The sequence below is a fragment of the Tachypleus tridentatus genome, chromosome 13 (assembly GCF_004210375.1).
Source record: "Tachypleus tridentatus isolate NWPU-2018 chromosome 13, ASM421037v1, whole genome shotgun sequence".
NCBI classification, from domain to species: Eukaryota; Metazoa; Arthropoda; class Merostomata; order Xiphosura; family Limulidae; genus Tachypleus; species Tachypleus tridentatus.
In genome coordinates this window covers 101,014,813-101,042,588 of record NC_134837.1, presented here as the reverse complement: position 1 = coordinate 101,042,588, position 27,776 = coordinate 101,014,813, and the positions used below count along the sequence as shown (strand labels likewise).

The following is a 27,776-nucleotide window of genomic DNA, read 5'->3' as shown; positions in this document are numbered from 1 at the left end:
GGAATAACGGCCATTTTCTGTACTTTTACAACATAAGCAATTAAGAAATAATACATACTATCCAGGAACAAAATTTGTGTTACAAATTATAATTTGTAAGTGTAAACATAAGTTAAACAAATCTAATGTTGTATACGCACATAAATTAATAGTTTTTTGTTTGTTTTACAATTGTTGGAAGGAGAAAGTCCTAGTAATGTAGCAAGTCAGTGTATGTATTTAAATAAAATGAAAATAACGTGAACGAACTTTTCTATTATAAATCTTTAAAACGTTTTATTTAGAGTTTCACATTTATACAGCCTACAGAGACTGAAAAATATCTTGAAGAAACTAAACAGTAAACATAAACCATATTTCTTAAACAACAAGTAATCACAGATCATTGAAGTTATTATGTACAAAACTCAGATCTCTTGGACATTGGCTCATCTTCTCATGGATAACCTGGTTTTCTAATTCAAACTTATTTCTTGACCGCTGTCATGATATAGAATTATACTGGAGTTTAAACTAAAATAACAACGGCGTAGTTTAGAGTGACGCAAGTTCTGCAAAACGTTTACAGACTGACGCAAGTCCTGCAAAATGTTAAATCCTTCCTTCTGTAGCAATCTGCTCGTGATTTTATAAATGTTTATTTTGCGCTTATTTGTCAGTAGGTTTACACACGTGAATGTCTTTCCATTCGTGGCACTCGTTGCAATCAACAAAACAACACCAGTGAAACTTACAGTTACATTTTTTCACAGATAACGCTCTTCGTGTGTTATACCCTCTCCCACAGCACAAGATCTCGCAGCCGTCGGTTCCCACCGAAAACTTGTTACATTCTCTTCCAGATGTTCCCAGAGATCCTGAGAAATACAAAAAAAAAATTAATGAGCTTTATTAGTTTGTAAGTATATCTAAGGTCCTACAGATATATGGTGTAAACTTGATCTGAACTAATAAAACAACTTGCCTATGTGTGACAGTCGGTCAGTTAAGGCCATAACTTCACAAAGAAATATCCTAGAGACCTGATACTTTGCACGCGTACTAAGAGAATTTTGAAGATATGTATCTGGGTATTACTTTTATCCCAAAAGATAAAATTGGCTATTTTTTTTCTATAACCCTCAATCCATAAAAAAAGGAAAAAAGTGTATGTTGCCATATGTCGCTTAATACAATAAATTGTGAGGGAATAACAGTAGTTATAGTAACGGTTTTGTAACAATAGGTTTTAAAAGTAACGCCGTATAAAAGTGTTAGAATTCATGTTATTGGCGGAAATGATTATATTTAAATTTTTGTACTTTTATATCTTAAATAAACTATTTTCAAAATATCCGTGTAAAGTTAAGGAATTTTATCATAATGTTATTATTTTAAATAAAACCTTATATTGAATGTGTGTTTTCTTACAGCAAAGCCACATCGGGCTATCTACTGAGTCCTGTCCCGGCATGGCCAAGCGTGTTAAGGCGTGCGACTCGTAATCCGAGGGTCGCGGGCTCGAATGCCTGTCACACCACACATGCTTGCGTTATAATGTGATGGTCGTTCCTACTATTCGTTGGTAAAAGAACAGCCCAAGAGTTTGCGGTAGGTGATGATGACTAGATTCCTTCCCTTTAGTCTTACACTGTTAAAATAGGGACGACAAGAGCAGACAGCCCTCGTGAAGCTTTGCGCGAAATTCAAAACAAACCAATTATAGGCATTATGTATAGAGACAAATAAAGATTTTTCTTAATACTGTAACTTAAAGGTTCAATTTTACGTTCAAATCACAACAAATAAAGATGCCCAAGCGGTACTGAGTAGTTGCTTGTCTTTGTTTTGATTAACACCCACTGGTTCATTGTCTTGTGCTTGCAAGACAATAGTTTTCTCAGTTTTTCTACGTTTAGTTGTTTCCACAGTTAGCATACTTCTGTCGCTCAGTACTTTGTTACCCGATGTAGACTACGGTAAGAGAGCCAAAAGTTCGCAACAAAAAGTATTTGAACATATAAAAAAGTCATTGTATAATTTTTCGTAGTTCCTTCTGTGATTGTGAGTTCGAACAAACAAAGTTTCTGATTTTCAAACTGATGAAAAATCATTTTAATGAAAGTAGTTTTTACACTTGCAGCATAAAAACAAATTCGGCCTTTGTTCACACTAAACAAGAAGGAAATATGTATGACGTAAAACTTTCTTCAAACTAAGTTTGTGTCTGTTTGTTCGCACCCTTCAGCCCCTATAATAGTGGGCCTATAAAGATACTGAATCAGCGTATTCAGGTTCAATATCTGAGACGACACATTTTTTAGTGTCAATAAGAACTTTGTAATCTATTTGTACAACAGAAGACAAACTGAATTTTTGTCTTATTTAAGTATAAATAAAGTGAGAAACGTTTATGTGCATTTTATAGAGAGATGTGCTACCGTCGTTGTGTCACAATAAAAACACAATCAATTGTGGTCGAACACACAAAATTAGCTTTTTAAATTCCTTGGTACTTGTGCAATGTTCAATGTTCAAAACTCAATTTTTTTAAAAACAACGATTATTTTACAATAATTCTAGAAATAAGACCATTTTTAGTTTCAAAATTACAATAACATACAAATGCTTATTGTAAAGGACTCCAAAACGAGTAAAAACTCGATAAGACTAGAAAAGTCTCATGCACTCTACGTGTTTCTACGTATGACTAATGTGTCACCCTTAGAACGTGTATAAAATAGTCTTTTTTTTAATAAAAGAGAAGTTGAACCCGCGATATTCTGCATAAATAATTGTTTTTTTTATCCTATGAATTGTACATCTGTTTCAAATAATCGCGCAAAACGACACGAGGGCTATCTGCGCTAACTTTTCTTAAGCTTGAGCTGACAGAATAAAGGGGACGCAGCTTGTTACACCACCGAACACCAACTTTTAAGCTACTCTAGCCGAATAATGTAATTTGGCTGTCACTTTTACAATATACTAAATAACTCGAAGTATGAAGCGCGATTTTTTTGGCAAAAGTGCGCGAAATATGGACTATCTGATCTCCAGATCCTCACATTAATTCATGCTCAGACTAAAATGTAAATTATAAAACTAAATATACTAGAAACACGGAGAAATAGAAATTGTAAACTAAGCATAGACTTGGATTGCAGATGTGCTAAAGATTTAACGAAGTTTACTGAATCTTTAACGGTTTATCCATTAGCGATAAAAAAGTATTTGAAAATTATGAGTTAATGTAAACTTTAAAATTTTAGTACAAAAATCTTTAATCATGTTTATTTGAAACGTACAACAAAATATTCACAAAGTTTTTCTTTTTGTTATTTTTTATCATCTTTATTTTTTGTTTTTTGCAATATGGCCGCAGAAGAGGTAGCGAAAAATCTACAATAATCGGTTTTGTAGGTGCAAGTTTTTTATTCATTGCATTACCAGGAATAACGGAAAATTTATACACAATTTTTACAAATGTATAAAGCTATTTCATAAAGCAAGAATAAAAAATATATTGAAATATTTGATACACAAGATAAATGACAAAAGTCTGTGAAACGTGAATATTAACGATGTAATCCAGGCACGTGAATATTACGATGTAATCCAGGGCCCCTGAAACATTGATAATGGCAGCACGTACTATGTATTGTTTCCATTTATCAACCGTACTTTAATTCCAATTAGAACAAATAGTTTATGTCACAGTTCAGATACAATGCTGATAGCTAAATTTTTATCAGATGGCATTATAACACTTTTAATTTCAGTTTCTCACTGGACGTTTTTATAGTAAAGATATCACTCTTGCAAACAAACAAACAAACAAAATATACATTGTCTACAAGTTTTTTTTACAATAAAAATAATTTTTTGTACCGTCTTAGATTTTATACTTGTAGACAACTAGTGTGTAAAAATCTAAAATAAACAAAGTGAAAAACAGTGGCGTAGCGATATGTGTGCGGATTTAGAACACTAGAATCCGGATTTCGATACCCGTGACGGACAGAACACCGATTTATCCATTATTTAACTTTGTGTTTAATTACAAAGAAACTTAATTCATTCTACGTGTAAGTAAACAAAGTGCATCTAAAACCTTTCTAGGCTTTTATTACCCACGAACATTTGAACTGTTAAAAAATATAACTCATAAACAGGAGTTAAAAATGTGTATGAAAGTTTGATCTATAGTTAAAGTTTTAGTTAAAAGTGACATTAGAAGGCTAAGTTTCAGCTTAACCTACAGGTGGATTTCGGTTAATAAATTTATTTTAGCACATGAATTTCAAAGAAAAACTCATAAAACAGAAACTTTTGTGCTCGGATCCATCTACTGAATAAAATTACAGATTCAATTTAAATATGTGTCTTTCTGACGTGATTTAATCGCCGAAAACGGTGGTTGGACATTTATACTTAAAATATTATAGTGCTAACTGGTGATACAAGTTCAGTTTTCTGCACACAAACGTTTGATAAATCCGCTCGATGAATAACTGGTCACTAAATATAATATACAAGTAGCTAAACTATATGCAGTAACATTAAGTTGTTGTTATGTTACATGTTTGTTACATACACAAATAATAGCAACAATTTAATGTTAATCAAGATAATTTAGTTTCGAAATATATTTGTTGCTCATGCACAAGGATCGTAGACCTTTGCAAACGAAAGAGACGTAATTATGATCACGTGCTCTTCATGTGAAGGTCTACAGTATGATCACGTGAAAATGAATTCATCTTTTATAACGGATAAAAACGAGTGAGAAACAAACTGGTTTTTGAGATACAAACGTAAGAAGCATCCATAGTATTATACGATTTGATGTAAACTGCAAGAATAGAGGATCTATGAAACAGACAACGTGCTAGAACATTAACAAAAGTACCGTTAGAGACTGATTGAACCAATAAAAATAAACATGCGATATTCTTCCAAAACACGGGAGAAGATTTCGCTTGGGTTAATACGTGCAGATAAACTGAAACTGAAACTTACCTGTTTCTTCATTACTGTTGCAAAAATCTGGAGAGTCGTCAAAATATATTAAGTCGGACTTAAGAAATTGTTTATGGTTCTTGTTGACAGCTATGAGATGATCACCTGCCTGGTCCACCATCACCTGTACGGCACTGTCATACTTCTTCTTCAAATAGTCCCCAACTTCCCGAAAGTTCACCATGGCCACCCAACAGGTGCGAACTGCGCATGAGCCACTCACACCATGACATTTACACTGGAGCTTTACCAGTGCAGTGACAGCCTGTTTGAATGGAAAATAAATCACTGATATTTTACCACATACAAAAATAAATTATCTTAGGGGCAGCACCAATTTGTGAGCCGACTTATAAAAGTTAAATATATGACTATGGTATGATTGTCATAATACTTATTTTAATGTTAAATTATAAGCCATCTTGAACAATTATGGTGAAAAACTTGCGCATTCACTGATTCACCTCGTTGGAAAACTTAGCATAATAATTATCCAGAAATTTGTCCCTGAGCGTTTTAAATTCTATATCCTCTTGAGAAATTTAAAATGATTAGCTGTCTAAACGTTACTAAATTATTTTAACGTGTTAAATTCGTATCCTTTAACGTTTTGTTCATTGCTGTTTTTCATTAGTGCTGTGCCCACCACCGGTATCGAAACCTCTGGTTTTATAATTACAAGGCTCCAGAATTACCACTGCGCCAGTAGGAGGCTCATTCGTAAAATATCCTATTTTGTTATTAATATCCTATTTTGTTATTAATGTGGAACCTGAGGGCTTCATTCATATTTAATCTCGTACTTCATGTTTTTGTTGGAAAACACTTTCCGATAAATTGTGTATTTTTCAGAATTATTTTGCACAAAAACAAGTACAGCTTTTATTTTTATTGTGCTTATGAAATGTATACATTTTTATATGAGATACAGATTCTGTTCCAATAATTAAATCGAATTCAACATACATATTCAGATTTATTTATTAACAAAGCAAAGCTATACAAATGGCTCCCAGAAGGTTAGCGGTGACCTAGAGGGCATATAACGCTAAAAATTAAATGGGGATTTGACCGCCGTTCCTAATTTTGAACTGATAAGCTAGAGGGAACCGTAAATACCCAGGTTCACAGTTGGGGAACAATAACCACTTAGCTTCACCTAAACATTAAGAGCTTTAAAAACTATCACTAAACAAACATTAAGGCAAGCAAGAACTATAATGTTTCGGTCTCTTTTTAAAACAATTGCAGATAAGTATAGATGCTAGAGGTACTGCCGTAAGGTCCCCGAAAGTGTTCTGATTCAAGAGTAAATGAAACCAAAATTAAGAGTAACAAAAATGTTATTTATTGCTTTAAAGTTCACGTCATGTTGTATTGTAGCTTACAGACTGCATAACTTTTGTAGCTATTCACGGCAAGTGCACATTTTATTTGTCGTCACGAAAGTACAAATTGCGACGTTAAACATTGTTATGTGACGTTATTTTAGTGTTTACTGTTTGACTGATAGACAATACACTACTGTCAAGTGATGAGAGTGATAAAGATAGGTGACACCTCCAGGCAACCTTCGACCCCTTTCGGGAAAACTAGAAAAACTATACTGTTATAATAAATTTGAAAAATGGTTTCAGTCTAATTTTAAACAAATTTTACGTTACAAAAAACTATACCATATAGAAAACGATGTAGTCCATAAATCTTCCAAAATGTCTATTATTGAACCTTATTAACATCAACTTCCGATCAAAACAAGCTACTTGCATAATTTAGAATTAAAAAAAAATTAACCAAGTTCTAAAAATAGCTAATATAATATATCTTTCTTATATTGATTAAAATGCATTGATTTATCAGTTGGTGCTCTTATTGTAAGCGATATTGAAGTAGTAATGTTTATGATATTTTACGCGATTCGAGAAGCGTAGAAGAATTGATTTAGTCCTATCTCTACGATAACCAGGCCATGTGGAGAAATCTTGTCATGTAGATATTCCAAAACATCCTTATCTGAAAAATATTCTTTATCGAAATATGATTTCAACCCACAGTTTTTAGATGTTTCTTTATGAAATTCTCCACAAAACAACTTGTCAGATTGTTTTACAACAAACACAAAATTACAGCTTTCAGTAAAAATTATTGATTAAAATTACCTAAGCCTTTCACCTTCAGGAGAGAAAAGTAAGTTTACTTCGAAATACACAAGAAGCAGTTAAAACACTAAGAGAAAGGTTTAGTACGAAACTGTGGAGTACTAGTAAAGTTTTGGGATCAGTTTAACACATAAATAACACAAGGTGTCTGGAGCACGCTATCTTGCAACACAACAAACAGGTGTGTGGGTTCATTATATTTAATTACAGTCAAATTCTACTTTGGTTGAAAGGAATGAAGTCAAATCGTTATTCTCGTTAGATGGTTGTCGTAGCAACTAGTGCAACTGAGAAGCGAAATACATTTAAAAAGAACACACCTTTAGTAGCTTCGAGGTAAAAAATCTATACGATGTTAATATTTCTAATAACACAAGCAGATATTTTATAATTCTGTTTTACTTTACTATTAAACTACGGGCTGTTTTATCTAGTTCTTCAAGATTCTGGGACCATCGAATTAGCGTGCACCTAGATTAACAGAAGCAGGAAAAGTCTATATAAGAACATAGTCCACGTATCATATATAGTGTTTATCCCCTTCACAAATATAGTATAGTTATCTACAAAGAAATTATATTATTTTATGTACTGTGTAATTCACACTCACCCCTCGTCCGACTCTGTTATTATGGACATTCATCTTTGCTCGGCCGTCACTTTGGCGACGTTCTCTGGCATCCGCAAATTTCCGTGTAAATTTGGTACCGTAACGTATATATTCAGAACAACCACCCCAGGTGAACTCTCCCTGAGAATCTCGATAGGTTCCTCTCTTCCTTGGGTCGCAGGCACAGTTACGAAGCTCTCCCCGACTACACGATCTGGTGATGGAATGCACAGCACCTGCGGAGCTGATAGCGTATACAAACGCAGCCTCTCGGCTACCGACTGAAATGCGATCAGATTATGACTCAAATAACAATTTTTCATGAAATCATCGTGTTATATCTAAAAAAGAAAGGGGACATTCTGGCTGAGTTAAAATATGATATAAACATATCAATGCTGTTTTGTTAACGACCTTCATATGATGACATTAACACTATTCATGATGACGAGAAAGTCACTTGAAGTAAAACTATATTATAAATATTTTATATTAATCAAACTTTCCATACTCATACCAGCCGTCTTTAGAATACATTAACACCATTCATGATGACGAGAAAGTCACTTGAAGTAAAACTATATTCTAAATATTTTATATTAATCAAACTTTCCATACTCATACCAGCCGTCTTTAGAATACATTAACACCATTCATGATGACGAGAAAGTCACTTGAAGTAAAACTATATTATAAATATTTTATATTAATCAAAGTTTCCATACTCATACCAGCCGTCTGTAGAATACACTAACACTATTCATGATGACGAGAAAGTCACTTGAAGTGAAACTATATTCTAAATATTTTATATTAATCAAACTTTCCATACTCATACCAGCCGTCTTTAGAATACATTAACACCATTCATGATGACGAGAAAGTCACTTGAAGTAAAACTATATTATAAATATTTTATATTAATCAATCTTTCCATACTCATATCAGCCGTCTGTAGAATACACTAACACTATTCATGATGACGAGAAAGTCACTTGAAGTGAAACTATATTCTAAATATTTTATATTAATCAAACTTTCCATACTCATACCAGCCGTCTTTAGAATACATTAACACCATTCATGATGACGAGAAAGTCACTTGAAGTAAAACTATATTATAAATATTTTATATTAATCAATCTTTCCATACTCATATCAGCCGTCTGTAGAATACACTAACACTATTCATGATGACGAGAAAGTCACTTGAAGTGAAACTATATTCTAAATATTTGATATTAATCAAAGTTTTAATACTCATACCAGCCGTCTTTAGAATACATTAACACCATTCATGATGACGAGAAAGTCACTTGAAGTAAAACTATATTCTAGATATGTTATATTAATAAATCTTTCAATACTCATATCAGCCGTCTGTAGAATACACTAACACTATTCATGATGAAAAGAAAGTCACTTGAAGTGAAACTATATTCTAAATATTTGATATTAATCAAAGTTTTAATACCCATATCAGTCGTCTGTAGAATACACTAACACTATTCATGATGACGAGAAAGTCACTTGAAGTAAAACTATATTATAAATATTTTATATTAATCAATCTTTCCATACTCATATCTGCCGTCTGTAGAATACATTAACACCATTCATGATGACGAGAAAGTCACTTGAAGTAAAACTATATTATAAATATTTTATATTAATCAAACTTTCCATACTCATACCAGCCGTCTTTAGAATACATTAACACCATTCATGATGACGAGAAAGTCACTTGAAGTAAAACTATATTATAAATATTTTATATTAATCAATCTTTCCATACTCATATCAGCCGTTTGTAGAATACACTAACACTATTCATGATGACGAGAAAGTCACTTGAAGTGAAACTATATTCTAAATATTTGATATTAATCAAAGTTTTAATACTCATACCAGCCGTCTTTAGAATACATTAACACCATTCATGATGACGAGAAAGTCACTTGAAGTAAAACTATATTCTAGATATTTTATATTAATAAATCTTTCAATACTCATATCAGCCGTCTGTAGAATACACTAACACTATTCATGATGAAAAGAAAGTCACTTGAAGTGAAACTATATTCTAAATATTTGATATTAATCAAAGTTTTAATACCCATATCAGTCGTCTGTAGAATACACTAACACTATTCATGATGACGAGAAAGTCACTTGAAGTAAAACTATATTATAAATATTTTGTATTAATCAAAGTTTAAATACCCATATCAGCCGTCTGTGGAATACATTAACACTATTCCTGTTGTTCATTTCAAATATTATCAGTGATTTAAATACCTCTATGTCATATGTAGTATATAAAACTAATTATGGTCTACTATCCGTAATTCAAAGAATTATACGCTAGTTGAAAAGTTCTTCCAAAAACAACTCATCTGATATTACATATAAAGATAAGAACAGTTTTGTTAGAACCGTAGTTATCATCCCTACAGTTACATAATGAATTGTTTTATACGTCACGTGTGTATGGATATCTTTTGCATTGTTTTGACTTTTTTTTTATTCTTTCGAGAAAGTTCTGCTTCACGTGCGAATTTAGCTTAAAATCAAGTGTATGTCTGACTGATCTACTTAGTAATGAAAACCAAGTCGCCAGAAATTTAACAGTAAATTGAGTGAGCGAAGTCCATCGTTAAAAAATCTCTCTCATAGCTTGCAGTGTTCTAATAGAGTTGAATTGAAAGAATGTTATTTAGGTCGTAATAAAGTTTTAAGAATGCACATCAATGTATTTATTTTTAGACATTTACAACTACTCACTTTATCATAAATTACTGAGAAAATGTGTTTAGTTTTGTCTGTTTTCGCTCGTTTTAAACGAATTCTCACCGGAGCTTATCAAACCGAGAACAATTTCGAATGTAACTTTCAGTACAACATTGTATATCATTCTAGTCTCGAGATTGTCAACGGATATCGATATTATCAGCTCCAGTTGTTTTTGTTGTGACCTTTAAGAACCCACAGTAATTATTAAGACAATTTCAAAGTGCTCCATAATAGGATATTTGAACATTTTGGTACCAGATCAGTAACTGTCGTTTCAATAATATGGATATAACATTATTTAAGAAATTTTAAAATACTGAACTAACTTCACCATAATAATGCGTTAGAAAACAAGTTGCACTACCATCATTTATATACAAAGTATTCACCTCTTTTGAAAATTCTCGGGGTTTCGACAAGATATCATCCAACAGGATGTTTTACTTTCATCTTTTATATTCTTGTGTAAAAGATTTAGCCAATCAAAAATGTGCTTGAGAAATCAATATTATTTTTTTTTTCACTTTTACTATAAGAAATATGTTTAAAATAAATTTATATGAATTCTCATGGGAAACTTCTTCAAACCTTAATGGGCTACAAGAATCGTGTCAGATATTATGTCAAGGCGATTCTTTACATTTTGTGATAGGTATCTCTAAACTAAATTGCTTTATATATTTGTTTAGACTTAATAGAATCTTAGTTGCACTCACAAAGCTACAATAACATGAGAAACAGTTATCCCAGTTGAACTAGTTGTTTTTTTCCTTTTCGAAAAATATTAATAAGAATATAAATAAAGTTTACAATAGCTAAGAATAGATATATCCTTATGACAAAAATATATGGTATTTATTGTAAGCCCTTATGGAACAACCTCTAGGGTATAAAATATTAATATGGACAAGTAACTTTAGTTAAATATGTATATTCTTAAAAGATTAACTATGTTTCTGTCCTTAATCGGACTTTTAGAGTTTAGGGTTAGTTTTTTGTTTAAAACTCAGTGTAATTAAGAAGGCAAATATGAAATCTTCCCCTACTTACTTTTAAGCATGTATTTTCCAAACACTGAAGTATCTTTGTCCAGCGTTGAACAGTTCCAACGATGATTATGAAACTGGTGTTGGCACTCTTTTATGCCTAATCTCACCCCTCTGCTGATACTTGCCATCACATTTGGATACTTTCGACACAGACGGCGCTGTTTCTGAATAAAGCCTGGTATGTTATTACACATCAAAGGAGCTCCTAAGGAGGACATCTTACTTAAAAACCTATAAATGAAAAGATATAACAATGCACATTAAAAGATACAATTAGCATTCGTTTTTGAAATATACATTTTGCAAATTAAGCACTGTAAATATATTTTTCTGAGATCTTTCTATATCTGAATGACTGAACTGTTGACTTAAGGTTTTATAGTGTTCAAATTCGAAATCCAATCCCTTCAGCAGGCAATGAGCAGATACTGCATTGTGTGCACTGTGCAAATTTTACGCTTAACAGCCAATTAACTGCTAAGTTTGTCAAGCTACAATTACCTTCGTATCTAAACTCGGCTAAAGTCTTACTTCAGTTATAATTTGAAGCTTTTAAGTTACAAGTTAATGTAGTATTTTATTTAATATTTCTATTGAATTTTTCTCACACCAGTGGCACAGTGGAATGTCTGCGGTGTGCTTGTTTTTGAATTTCGCACAAAACTACACGAGATCTATCAGCGCTAGTCGAACCTAATTTAGTAGTGCTTACACTATGGGGAAGGCAACTAGTCATCTCCACCCACCGCCAACGCTTGGAATTCTCTTTTACCAATTAATAGTGAATTGACCGCACATTATAACGTTCCCACGGCTGAAAGAACGAAGATGTTTGGTGTGACGGAGATTCGATCCCGCTATCCTCGGATTACGAGTCGAGCGCCTTAACCACCTAGCCATGCCGAGCCTGTCGACGAACTTACAGCTTTGGAAACCAGGTTTCTGTGCCCTGTGGACAGAGCACAGATAGCCATTGTGTAGCTTTGTGGTTAACTTCAAACAAACAAATCATTGGGGTTTTCTCTAATTTGAATAGATATAGAAAAATTAATTTGCTCAGTTAAGACTCAGAATTCACATTTGTGTTTGTACTTTATATGTTTTTATTTGAGTTATATTTTACTATGGCATTTTTTTTCTGTTGGATTCTGTATAAAGTTACTCCAGAGCTGTTTGCTCTAGTCGCCGCTAATTTTGAGGTACTTGACAAGAGAAAAGACTGCTAGTCAACACTATCCATTGTTAGCGCTCAGGCTACTCTTCTCAGACTAAATAGATGGATGTAACTCACACTCTTTTAACATCCGCACAGCACCAAAGTACAGAGCTTAGTTTTGATGGTAAAAAGACGAGTATCTCAGATCCACAGTCAGACGTACTGTAACTATTTACTACTATAAATTTTATTTTAATATCGATGTTTGTTTTAGTTAAATATATATTTAGAAATGCACGTAACTTACGAGGGCTGTTCAAAAAATACGCGGACTGACGTCATAAAACAAAATGTACTTTATTTAGAAGTTACAGGTCTGGGACCCCTTCAAAGTACTCTCCTCCCCAACGCACACACTTATCCCAACGGTGTTTCCACTTGTTGAAACAGTCCTGGTACGCTTCTTTTGTAATGTCCTCCAGCTCCTTCGTCGCATTTGCCTTAATCTCGGAATCGTCTCAAATCTTCTTTCTTTCAAGGGTCTTTTGAGTTTGGGGAACAAGAAAATATCTCAAGAAGCAAGGTCAGGTGAGTAGGGGGGTGGGGAGGAACAGTGATCGAGTGTTTGGCCAAAAACTCACGAGTTCTGAGGCACAAATTTCGCAGCAACGCGGTGCATCTTCAATTTTTCGGTCAAAATATCGTAACAAGATCCAATTGATATCCCACACTCTTCAGCAAGCTCCCTGACAGTCAGACGTCGATTTGCCCGCACCAGGGTGTTGATTTTGTCAACGTGTGGGTCGTCAGTTGACGTGGAAGGACGTCCAGGACGCTCATCATCTTCAATGGACTTTCGATTATCCTTAAAACGTTCATGCCATTTGAAACATGCCGTACGCTTCATAGCAACATCACCGTAAGCCGTGTTAAGCATAACAAAAGTTTCAGTCGCAGAGTTTCCACGTTTAACACAAAATTTCACAGTGAGTCGTTGCTCCTTCAGGTCATTCATTCTGACATCCGCCAAACGAAAAATCGCACTTCACTTAAAACCGCGTAGCTAATACACAAATGAAGATATCTGCAATCGGGAAATGGTGTCGTAATCAGCTGATCTGTGCGAACCTAGCGACACCAAGCGGATTCCCCTGGAACCAACTGGAGCCGCGTAATTCAAACAGTCCGCGTATTTTTGAACAGCCCTCGTATACTGTTAAATGTGTATTGCGAAATTCTCGCCTGTTCACTAAATTTGTAGAAGATTCTCGAGCGTAAGAATCAACAAGGTATTTTTTTTTAATTTCGCACAAAGCTACTCGAGGGCTATCTGTGCTAGCCGTCCCTAATTTAGCAGTGTAAGACTAGAGGAAAGGCAGCTAGTCATCACCACCCACTGCCAACTCTTGGGCTACTCTTTTACCAATATATAGTGGGATTGACCGTCACATTATAACGCCCCACGGCTGAAAGGGCGAGCATGTTTAGCGCGACGGGGATGCGAACCCGCGACCATCAAATTACGAGTCGCACGCCTTAACACGCTTTGCCATGCCGGGCAACAAGGTATATATGTATCTAAATATCAGTATTGTTGCCTAAGCTGAAATATCTAGAAACTCTTTTCTCAAGTTCATAAAAGATAACCATTGCGATGCGCCAACAGACAGTATATGTCTCGGAAGCTATAACTTTGATAAATGCTTGTCAATCGGGAAACTATAGATATTTTACCAGAAACGTTTACAGATCACGAACATTACAAACCGTTCAACTTCAGAAAATTAACTTCGGACGTAAGTATTTCTACAAGGACATTACATAGCTTCAGCAGTGAAAAGTCATATAGTAAACGGCGTGAGGCCAGCGAAGAATATAGCGCTAGCTCGCTGCCCGTTAAGTGAACAGTACTGATATCAAATCAGAATTAATTAATTCATCGTGAACCGTCGATAAAATATTCTGTTCCTGACCAAATAGAAGATTCAGTATTATTTATAATTTTGTGAAGCTTTTGTATACAAATTATTTTTTGGAATAACCTTTATTATAAAATGTATTATTGTATGTATGTTAAAATATATTTATGTTAAGAAAGAAAACTGTGTGTATCAGTTTTGTTGGTAAATATCATATATTTGATACTATCGACGTTTAATTAATTTCTAAATGAAAATTACAATTTAACTTAGTTCAGGCTGTTTGAATTCGTAATACGTAACAGAACTAACTACTTGGCGGCTTTCGGCATTTGATCATTTCTTGCTCGAAAATGATGGCAACTTGAATTTATTTGAAAAAGTTATTAGAGTAGACACAGCTGGTACCTGAATTTTTAGAAATACATTAAATGACTTTAGCTTTTAACAAGATTTGGAAAGTATGAAATTGAAAGAGACTGATGGACAGAGTTATTCTCTGTTTTTGGAAAGAATAGACACAGCTCCCTGGAATTTATTGGTTTAATTATCCTGATTATAGACGACAAGGGGAGAAGATGACAGTAGATTCTTGAGAAGGCATGACATGGAAGTATTATTAGTTTTAAATGTAAATGTGATGTGAATTTATGAATGAGCACTTTTGATGAATGAGTGATAAATTGACAGTAATTTTTAAAAAGTCCTCAGATTTGTATGTCATGCATTTTATATAGAGATGTTACATTTTTTCTTCACATACTAGTGAAACAAACGAATATTTTACTATTATTATATTACATTATGGAAAGCCTTAGGTTGTACTGATTAAATTAGATCAAAAAGCATAAATATTCCTTGAGATGCGACTTCATAAGTGCGATATCATTTCTCTAACTATTCACTTAATTTACTTATATTAACTAATGCTTTATTCATATTTTATTATTATTTAATGTTCAACTTGTTCTGAGCTCCTAGTAGTATCCTGCTCAGACGAAAGTGTCTAATTAGTCACGTATCCTGCTCAGACGAAAGTGTCTAATTAGTCACGTATCCTGCTCAGACAAAGATGTCAGGTTTGCAAAAGAACACCTAGGTAAATTCTATGACAACAAACCTAAGTAAAAACAACAAAAAAGTATTTATTTTGATAGAAATAAAAATTAATGATATCAATTTATAATTTATCAATTTATCCATCAGATCAGAATGGAAATTTTATACTGAATCATGCAAGACCATACGAAATCTGAAGCACTGACATAAAACAAAATTAACTAAAAAGATTGTTTTTTTCCGATCGTAAAGAAATGTTTGATAAAAATTAGCCTAAGTAATAAAAGCTGGTTCCTAAGTCGAAAACCATTTTTTCGATTTCTTTCAAAAGGTACATTTTGCCTAAAAAGAGTATTGTTTCTTTATTTTGGAGCAAAGCCACATTGGGTTATATGCTATGATCACGACAGGAACTCGAACACTGGATTTTAGTGTCGTAAGTCAGTAAAATTACAACTGTCCTACCTAGCACACAAAAGTGTCTTTTAGATAGATTTTTGTTTTCTCGGGTAAATTTGTTTGTTTTGGAATTTCGCACAAAGCTACTCGAGGGCTATCTGTGCTAGCCGTCCCTAATTTAGCAGTGTAAGACTAGAGGGAAGGCAGCTAGTCATCACCACCCACCGCCAACTATTGGGCTGCTCTTTTACCAACGAATAATGGGATTGACCGTCACATTATAAGACCCCCACGGCTAGGAGGGCGAGCATGTTTGGCGCGACTCGGGCGCGAACCCGCGACCCTCAGATTACGAAGCGCACGCCTTAACGCGCTAGGCAATGCCAGGCCCTTCTCGGGTAAAGAAAACCCAGTCAGCTCAGAATATCCATGTCTTTTTTTGTCTCCTACGATCAATATTTTTGCTGTTACCACACTATTATGTTTTTAATCAAATCTAAGTCACTCTAAGAAGGCTTGATAAAGAGGGCGATTTTAAGTATGATATATTTAACAAATTCCAATTACGTTTTTTAACAAGAGAAAAAAGTTTTTAATCAGTTTCCACACATATAAATGTCTTTATTTTAAATCCTGAAATTATTGTAATGATTTTCTCATTTAGTGGGCATTCTTGAGCAATCTTACATTCAGACATTTGATCAGGAAACGCTCATGATGTAACTACCTCAATAACTAAAAAAAAACCAAAAAAACTTTTCGTTCAACAGAAAAATAATGAAAATAATACAGGGTGTTCGGAAAGTCACTTATATATTTATTAACAGCCATGTTTCAATATAGAATATAGGAGGTAAATATGAATGACAATAACAAACAATGTTGAAAGTGACCCCAGTTGGCATCAATACAGGCTTTGATCCTTCTTATTTTGTTTCTAAACACCGCTATCGGTTGCTGGCTTGAAATAGACTGAACAGACATATGATTACAAAACTGCACAGTGTCTTCCCGAACACTCTGTAGAACAGCTTCCTGAACTGCACAGTGTCTTCCCGAACACTCTGTAGAACAGCTTCCTGAACTGCACAGTGTCTTCCCGAACACTCTGTAGAACAGCTTCCTGAACTGCACAGTGTCTTCCCGAACACTCTGTAGAACAGCTTCCTGAACTGCACAGTGTCTTCCCGAACACTCTGTAGAACAGCTTCCTGAACTGCACAGTGTCTTCCCGAACACTCTGTAGAACAGCTTCCTGAACTGCACAGTGTCTTCCCGAACACTCTGTAGAACAGCTTCCTGAACTGCACAGTGTCTTCCCGAACACTCTGTAGAACAGCTTCCTGAACAATTACCAGCTCATTCTCTTTCTCCCAAAACCCAAAATGTGAACCATTTCTTCAGAAAAGCTAGAACATTAAATTTGAGATCAAATAAAATCGTTTAAAACCGAGTTTCGACATACGTGGTGGGCAGAGCACATATAACCCCGTCGGCAGCTTTGTACTTAATTACAAACAAATAAAATATTGAGTTAATTTTATGAAAAAGAATTAGGATTAATTAAGTACTTGTTTAACGGAAACAGTGACTTGTAAGCATTAAATTTGTGTGCATGAAATAAAGGTTTTATTTTAGTTTGTTCTTTTGTTGAAGTTCATGCAAAGTTACTCGAGGACGGTGTTAACCGTCCCTGATTTATAAGCGACAGACTGAAGGGAGGCGTGTGTGTGTTTTCTCATTACAAAACAACATCGGGCTATCTGCTAAGTCCTCCGAGGGAATTGAATCTCTGATTTTAGTGTTGTAAATCTGTAGACTTACAGATGTAGCAGCGGGGGTTCTGAATGGAGGCAGCTAGTCAATATTACCCACCGCATTCTCTTCGAATATTTTATCAACAAAAAGTGGGATTGACCAGAAGTTGAAAAATTCCCCTATGGTTGAAATGGGCGATCATGCTCAGTGACTGGATTCGAATTCACGACCCTAGATTGAGAGTCGAATGACTTGGCTACTAAAGAGAAGAGAACAAGAATTCCAAGTATGTACTACATCACACTGAAATTATTTGCTTATAAATCACGAGAAGATCCTCTATATAAGGTAATAAGTTTCTTGCAGGGTTATCATTAGTTTTGGATTAAGCTTTACTTTGACGAACACTACTTCAAGTTCGCAATTGGTCCATTAGCTCAGATGAAGGATTATGAGGCTGCAAATCAGTTTTCTTAACTGCTGTGGGCAGAGTGTGAATTATCGCTTTCGTTCCTTTATCCTAAACAACTCACAAAAATTCGCACTATTTTAAAACCATTCGCGTTACTAATCACCTTAACACATTTCAAACTTTTTGGTGATATATAATTGTAACGAATGGACAAAAATTGTTTGTGGACGATTAGAGAGAATATCCATACAACCCGGAATTTGAACCTACGACTCTCATAGGACGACTCGAGTGTCCTAACCACCTGGCAATGCTGGGTCTCATATAGTTTAAGAAGAATAAACTAATAAAATTATTAACTACTAAAAAATATCAGATGGGTTAATTGTAAAATTATCTTTTTTTAACCTGTATCAATACAATATGTCAACAGCATGGAAACTGTGCGTAGTGTTAAAACCACTTTTGTATATTTGAAATAATCATCAATTTAATCTTGTTTGAAACCAGAAACAGGCTTGAGTCTCCTAAAATCACACGTTAAACCTCACGTCTAGTCCTTATAAGTTATATTTGTCTTCTCACGCATGAAAAACTCATCCAATTAAATATTATGGCTAGCGTGTCACAATGTTTGTTTGCACTTTTCAAGCGCAAACCACAAGATTGTCTGTCTGCATTGTGTGTGTCATGGGAATCTAACTTCGGATTCTAGTGCTATATATTCTTAAGTTTATTACTTCATTGACGACAGTAACCGGTAGCTTCTTTAGATTTGTAACATAATGCACAGTTATCTTTATTTCACATAATCAAAACGTTTTAACCTTGCGTGTAGACCCGGCATTACCAGATGGTTAAGGCACTCGACTCGTAATTTGAGGGTCGCTGGTTCGAATCCCCATCACGCCAAACATGCTCGCCCTTTCAGCCAGGGGGACGTTATAATGTAACGGTCAATCCCACTAGTCGTTGGTAAAACAACGGTCCAAGAATTGGCGGTGAGTGGTAATGACTAGCTGCCTTCCCTCTAGTCTTACACTGCTAAATCAGGGACGGCTAGCGCAGATAGTTCTCGAGTAGTTTTGCGCGAATTTCAAAACCAAACCTTACATATAATTACTGTATTTATTTCTGGGTTAATGTTTAGTTCCGATTTCTTCAACTAGTTTGATTTGGTTGGAAATTAATGATAATAGCACAATAAAATTACTCTAAGAGTAACTTAAGTTTGTTATTTCATTAATAATGAGCAGGGTAAGTGTAATTCGTTTGTGTTGTTTTTTTTTTTTGTAACTTTCACGTATGTGAAACTTTGGATTTGTTATTTCGAATAGAACGATACAGAAAGATTTTTGTGATAAGGCCTACTATAAATATATTAATAATAAAATTTTGAGAACACAAAATTTAGAATACTTATTAATGAAATGGTATGTTAGAAGTCATGGGAATCGTTCTAGCAAATAAAATTGACAACCTTTTTACGCAGGAGGTTATGTTATTTATTAAATGTTATTGTACTTTACCTGTTAATTTTAATTAGGATTAAGAATACACCATACACGTATATCCACATTAAAACTGTTATAAATACTTTCATGTTTACATTTTGTACGACTACACATCTGTATTGCAGCTTAACCTTTTATATCATAACACATATATCGGGTTGAGGCCCGGCATGACTAAATGGTTAGAGCGCTCGACTCGCAGTCTGAGAGTCGCGAAATCGAGTCCCCATCACGCCAAAAATGTTAGCCCTTTCAACCGTGTAGGCATTATGTTATGGTCAATCTCACTATCTGTTGGTAAAAGAGTATCCCAAGAGTTGGCGGTTCCCTCTAGACCTACACTGCTGAATTAGAGACGGCTAGCGCAAATATCCCTCGTTTAGCTTTGCACGAAATTAAAAAAACAAAAACACAAGTACCTTTTAATTACGTCTTGTATGATTATGTCGTCTTTTTTGTTAATTATACATTGACGCTAAGTTCTCAGTTATCCCATAATGGTTGGTATAATGCAAAATCCAATATTTAGTTGTCTTATAATTTTGACATACACATAAACACATGTGTGTGTCAAAATTATAAGATTATTAATATCGTATTCTACTCGTTATTCCCATTCGAATACACCCATATTTCCCTAGTTTATGAACAGTTTAAAACAGAATCATCTGAGTTGCTAGCGGGCTTAATATCCAAATACAACAAGATAAATCTTATTAATCTATAAATCAAACTCTTCTGATCGCGCACCTTTGACTGCAGTCCTGTGCTACTAATGAACTAATACAGAACTAAATAAGCCACATGCTACTAATAAACTGATATAGAACCAGACTAATTATTTGCTGTGAATAAGCTGATATAAAATTAGATAAGTCACTTCTTACTAGTGAACCGATATAGAACTAGATAAATCACTTGCTACTAATGAACCGATATAGAACAAGATAAATCACTTGCTACGAATGAAGTGATACAGAACTAAATAAATCACTTTCTACTAATAAACCGACATAGAACTAAATAAATCACTTGTTACTAATGGACCGCTATAGAACTAAATAAATCACTTGTTACTAATGAAGTGATATAGAACCAAACAAGTCATTTGCTGTGAATAAGCTGATATAAAATTAGATAAATCACTTGCTACTAATGAACCGATATAGAACTGGATAAATCACTTGTTACTAATGAACCTATATAAAACTAGAAAAATCACTTGCTACTAATGAACCAGTATGGAACTACATAAATCACTTGTTACTAATAAACCTATATGGAACTAGATAAATCACTTGTTACTAATAAAGTGATACAGAACTAGATAAATCACTCGTTACTAATAAGCCTATATAGAACAAGATAAATCGCTTGTTACCAATGAAGTGATATAGAAATAGATAAATCACTTGCTACTAATGAACTGATATGGAACTAGATAAATCAGTTGCTACTAATGAACCGATATAAAACTAGATAAATCACTTGTTAGTAATAGACCTATATGGAGCTAGATAAATCACTTATTACTAATGAAGTGATATAGAACTAGATAAATCACTTGTTAGTGATGAAGTGATATAGAACTAGATAAATCACTTGATAGTGATGAACTGATATAGAACTAGATAAATCGCTTGTTAGTAATAGACCTGTATGGAACTAGATAAATCGCTTGTTAGTAATAGACCTGTATGGAACTAGATAAATCACTTGTCACTAATGAAGTGATATAGAACTAGATAAATCACTTGTTACTAATGAAGTGATATAGAACCAAACAAGTCATTTGCTGTGAATAAGCTGATATAAAATTAGATAAATCACTTGCTACTAATGAACCGATATAGAACTGGATAAATCACTTGTTATTAATGAACCTATATAAAACTAGAAAAATCACTTGCTACTAATGAACCAATATGGAACTACATAAATCACTTGTTACAAATAAACCTATATGGAACTAGATAAATCACTTGTTACTAATAAAGTGATACAGAACTAGATAAATCACTTGTTACTAATAAGCCTATATAGAACAAGATAAATCGCTTGTTACCAATGAAGTGATATAGAACTAGATAAATCACTTGCTACTAATGAACTGATATGGAACTAGATAAATCAGTTGCTACTAATGAACCGATATGAAACTAGATAAATCACTTGTTAGTAATAGACCTATATGGAGCTAGATAAATCACTTCTTACTAATGAAGTGATATAGAACTAGATAAATCACTTGTTACTAATGAAGTGATATAGAACCAAACAAGTCATTTGGTGTGAATAAGCTGATATAAAATTAGATAAATCACTTGCTACTAATGAACCGATATAGAACTGGATAAATCACTTGTTACTAATGAACCTATATAAAACTAGAAAAATCACTTGCTACTAATGAACCGATATGGAACTACATAAATCAGTTGCTACAAATGAACCGATATAGAACTAGATAAATCACTTGTTACTAATAAACCTATATAGAACAAGATAACTCGCTTGTTACCAATGAAGTGATATAGAATTAGATAAATCACTTGCTACTCATGAACCGATATAGAACTAGAAAAATCACTTGTTACTAATAAACCTATATGGAACTAGATAAATCACTTGTTACTAATGAAGTGATACAGAACTAGATAAATCACTTGTTACTAATAAGCCTATATAGAACAAGATAAATCGCTTGTTACCAATGAAATAATATAGAACTAGATAAATCACTTGCTACTAATGAACTGATATGGAACTAGATAAATCAGTTGCTACTAATGAACCGATATAGAACTAGATAAATCACTTGTTAGTAATAGACCTATATGGAGCTAGATAAATCACTTGTTACTAATGAAGTGATATAGAACTAGATAAATCACTTGTTAGTAATGAAGTGATATAGAACTAGATAAATCACTTGTTAGTAATGAAGTGATATAGAACTAGATAAATCACTTGTTAGTAATAGACCTATATGGAACTAGATAAATCACTTGTTAGTAATAGATCTATATGGAACTAGATAAATCACTTGTTACTAATGAAGTGATATAGCGGTGATTTCTTGGTTGGTAGTTTTTTCTTACTAGAATTTCCTTTTAACTCAATCCTATATTATTTTTAAGATATATCATTTTGGATTACGTGTATTCGTACTTCTTAACACAAATCAAACGTTTTAGTTTCTAATACTTCGTATTATGTATGTTGCTCGTATGTTGCCTTTATTGTTTTGTCCGGTTGTTTCTATTTTTTCTCACTGTATTATAAACCAAAATGTTAACGTACACGCTATTGAAAAATCAGGTTACATGTCAGATTCTACCGCCCTACTCGGCTCTAGTGTCAGACCATAAGAACACTAAGCTAACCATTCACGTTATCAACTGACCACAAATTGTTTCTCAGTCGTATTCAGTTTTGTGTTTATATCTTATACGTTCTACAACGATACTAACATATTTTCCAAAGGTGAGGTTCATTTACATTTTAAAATGTTTTTCATATTAATACACAAGAAAATGTCAGTATTAATTTTAAGATGTTCAACTATAAGAGGCGGTAGTTCCGAGTGATCTTCAGCGGGTAAATTCTTATTCGGTAATTAGAAACAACGCACTTGAATAATCTTATGCAGTTTATTTAAAGATGTATACAAACTATATACTGAGGAAATTTCTAATAATTATTATTATTGCTGCGCTTTTAAAATAGCTCGAAAGGGTATGGTTTGTTTTGAACTTCGCGCAAAGCTACTCCAGGGTTATCTGCGCTAGCCGTCCCTAATTTAGCAGTATAAGACTAGAGGGAAGGCAGCTAGTCATCACCACCCACCGCCAACTCTTGAGATACTATTTTACCAATGAATAATGGGATTCACCATCACTTTATAACGACCTCACGGCTGAAAGGACGAGCATGTGTGGTGTGACAGGGATTCGAACCCGTGTTCATCGGATTTCGAGTCGAGTGCCTTACCCACCTGGCCATGACGGGCCCAATTTGAAAGGGAAGAGCTAAAATAGGATTTAAACAACATCTAGCCAACTTTTCTTAAAAGCATGTAAAAAGACTAGGAGCTGTATACATCAAGTTAAGTGTTGATAATTTATCAAGTAATGAAGTTTGGTCAAGCACGTCAAAATCACAAACAGTTTATCATGGGATTTAAGGATGAACCAGGCGTCTATTTTCAGAGGAGCACCTGAACGAGTTATCATATTTATATGTATTTACGTAATAGAGCCTATTAAAAATTTGTTTCACAAATGCTCTTTTCACTTAAAAAGTCGTTGAATAATATTCATTTTTAAAATGTGTGTTTTAAAGTAATTACGATTGTAAGCTGAGACTTGAGTGGACTCTCGACAACCTGTTATTATTTCCGGTTTTCTTTAAGTAATAAAGATTATTTCTATCAAAGATCTTATTCATTACTGATTGTTGAGGGAACGTGGGGATCACAAACGGAACATAAGTTTTCGAATAAACTGCTACGACCTGATAAATTTTCTAACACATTTGCTTCTAATAAATATTGAACTCATATTTTTTTCGACCTTCAGCATGCATACACCAGAATATCCACGCTGTTGTTCTTTTAATAAACCAAATTAGAAGAGTTTTGTTTTTCGAGATATATTCAGTAAATAGGTAGCTAATAGCGAAGTTCCACGCGTTACAGCGTAATGCCAATATTAACAAAAGTTTCTTGTATTAATGATAACTGACTTCAATTAACCTTTAATAACAGTAATTTGTTTTAATTACTTTTACATGAGTTTCAATCTAAACTTTTTAAATGTGCAAAAAAATCAAAAACCTTTCCATTTATTAAGAGTGCATCCACAGTTATCCTATCTGATTATTAAAAGCGTATATCCATAACTATTCTATCTGTTTCTTAAGTGTATACCCACAGCTACCCCATCTGATTCTTAAATATATATCCACAACTACCCTATCTGATTCTTAAGTTTATATCTACTGTTATCCTATCCGTTTATTAAGTGTATATCCACAGTTATCCTATCTGATTATTAAATGTGTGTTCACAGGAATCCTATCTAATTCTTAATAGTATATCGAAAACTATCCCATCTGGTTGTTAAGTATATATTCACAGTTGTCTCACCTAATTATCAAATGTATATCCGTACTTATCTCATCTAAGTGTCAAGTTTTTCCACACTTGTCTCATCTGATTGTTACTATATATATATATATATATGTAGATGAAAATGTACAACAAAATATATAATCAATTATACTTATTGAGATGGTAACAACTAAATGTAACGAACTACAATTTTCAACAATGTTACTGGGATGGTAACAACTAAATGTAACGAACTACAATTTTCAACAATAAAATAATTAAAAATCCTGTTTTAATCTGTTATTCGATGGATAAAATGAAACACAGTGTCAAACAGAAGCGAAGACTGATCGTAATGTTTATTAATAAATGATAACATTTGTGTGTGTGTGTGCTATTTTAACGTTTATTAATAAATAATAGCTACTTGTGAGTTTGTTTCTAGATAAGTACACAGCTACATAATTGGCTATCTAGGCTCTGCCCACCACGAGTATCGAAAGCCAGTTGGAAGTCATATTAGTCCGGAAACATGCCGCTGTGCTACCGTGCGGCCCCTTTTTACATGTAATGTTATAATATTTATTATTAAATGAACACAGTTTTTATGTGTAATATTTTAATATATATTTGATCATGAATGCTAATCGTTTTCAGTTTTTAATATTTTACGTGTACCAGTTTCCAAATTGTCATAAAGATTCTACAGTTTAACCTTTGTTACAAAAGCCAGTAATATATTTTCATTTATTTGTACTTTGAACGATATACAATTTCAAGAAATATGTTAATTTCTCTTTGCTAGAAAATTAATATCATAAAATTTGTTAGATTCTTGTTGAACTATTAACAACGCAAAATGTGTTAATGTCTTCTTTTTTTAACTATAACAATACGAATGGGTTAGCTTTTCCTTTTTCAATTATTAACAACAAGAATCTGCGCTAGCCTTACCTAATTTAGCAGTATAAGACTAGAGGGAAGGCAGCTAGTCATCACCACCTACCGCCAACTCTTCGGCTACTATTTTACAAACGAATATTGGGATTGACCGCAACATTCTAACGCCCCCACAGCTGAAAGGGTAAGCATGTTTGGTGTGATAAGGATTTGAACCCGCGACCTCTAGTTAAATTTTTAAAAGTATAAAACATGTTAAGTTTTACGCGATGGTCAGTTAACAGTGTGAAATATCTCCTTAATCTGTCAGCGATATGAGACGTGTTAGTTTTTCTTTTTGACTAGTCTGTCACGTTCTGATTGTTTTGTATCACGTCGAGAGGAAAAAACAAAAATAAATGAACATATACAAAACACGTACAGTATGTTTTACATACTCTAAATTAACCTTAAAAACACATTTTACTAGATATTAAACATCTTTGTTTATTTCATTCTCCGTTCTCTCATTTCCAGCCGCTGATGAAAATATCTAATGATCTGTGTGTCAGTATTTTCATAATGTTATTATCAACTAGTTAATTTGTACAGGCAGAAGAAAGTAGAGGATGCGACTTGTGCAATCACACCCACTAAACTGCTCCTTTAAATATGTATAAAACATATTTAAAAGGTGTAAAATTTCTCACCTTCTTATACCACCAAGAAGCACCATCTTCAGTTAAAATGGCAAAACTTATTTAAGTGAGCATACCACTCTCTTCCCTTCCCCCACTATGGTTTCGCTACTAATTTCCTTATTTCTTCCTTTAAAAGTAGCGACCAATTATAGATTTTTGAATACGTCTCTGCACCCTGCTTTAATACTATGATGTTAAAATTGGCGGTTGGCGCATGTTCAGCTTCTCGCCAAACCTTTGAAACATTGCGTTATTCCCTTTAGCTTGAAAACAAAATTATCTTTAGATTATGTTCTTTGAAAGATTTTGTTATGTTAAAGTATATTGCTAGTTATAAGTGAAATGTGAATATTGTAGCAAATGGGCGTAATCGTTAAAATAACTCCTGCTTCACGTAACTTACCACCACGTTCCTGAAGCTGGGGTGGACAGGAAGATAGTTAGAATGAGAAAAGATATCGCTAACTTCTTGTAAGCATCATAGACTTCAAACTTCATCTCAGCAGTTGAACTATAATACTGGAGAAATGCTTTAGCTGTGTCTTTGTTATGATCCGCGGAACGAATCCACTGTTTAGACTTGTTTAATGAATATCAGTCTCAAAAGATTAGAAAAAGCAAATAAACAAAACGAAATTGTGATCAGCTAACGAAGATTATTTGTCACATCCGTCAAACTCCAAACTTCTCAGAGGAAATTAATAGCAAATAGAACCAGCGTGAAGCACAGAGTCACGCGGAGCTAGTACCTTATTGTCACTGCTCGCTGATTGGTTGATAGTGAAAAGTGTCCAGGTGACGATACAACATGAAACTTAGCGGCACAAACAATTTGGCCGTTAGTGTCCATACTTTTGTCCACTTGTGGGAAAAGAAAAGAAACTTACAAGGTAACTGATGATGCGGCGGCGGGCATGTGTCAATGTTTCCGATGAGGCACGCTTCCACTTACCTGAAAACTCCAGCTGAGAAGCAGGTGACATGCCGGTTTAGTGCGGCCTTTGACAGTTCGTGTGTGGCTTTATGTCTCAGTTGCTCATTACTGGTCAGTTCACTCGATAGAGTATCTTATCTTCTAAAGAGCCACCTAGTAGCAAGTGGGAGTATTTAATAGAGTCTCTTATAGAAGCATTAGTTCTGAATTATACATCTGTTTCAATTATACGGTGTATATCTCGCAGATTAGGCAAACATTACACTCTAGAGCATCCATGGGTTCTCAGACATCTTTGCACTGCGACCCCTTCTAACAAC

General features: G+C 33.8%; 1 protein-coding gene across 1 annotated transcript; it reads right to left on the bottom strand.

Annotated features, from left to right (window-relative positions):
- Positions 1–275: 275 nt before the first annotated feature.
- Positions 276–27,149, bottom strand: LOC143237551 (protein Wnt-2b-like). Its single transcript, XM_076476951.1, has 5 exons — positions 26,926–27,149; positions 11,614–11,843; positions 7,771–8,051; positions 5,002–5,266; positions 276–857 (listed from the first exon to the last, which is right to left on the bottom strand). Exons 1-5 carry the CDS (start codon positions 27,018–27,020, stop codon positions 649–651), a joined length of 1,080 nt encoding a protein of 359 aa, XP_076333066.1. The 5' UTR covers positions 27,021–27,149; the 3' UTR covers positions 276–648.
- Positions 27,150–27,776: the final 627 nt, after the last annotated feature.

What these genes read in the sequence shown, in the direction of transcription:
- LOC143237551 (XM_076476951.1), bottom strand. Translation starts at nt 27,020, where the DNA reads ATGAAGTTTGAAGTCTATGATGCTTACAAGAAGTTAGCGATATCTTTT. An exon ending in ATAACAGAGTCGGACGAGGG is followed by an intron (nt 5,267 to 7,770) that starts GTGAGTGTGAAT and finishes CCATTCAAACAG; the next exon opens with GCTGTCACTGCACTGGTAAA. An exon ending in CAACAGTAATGAAGAAACAG is followed by an intron (nt 858 to 5,001) that starts GTAAGTTTCAGT and finishes TGTATTTCTCAG; the next exon opens with GATCTCTGGGAACATCTGGA.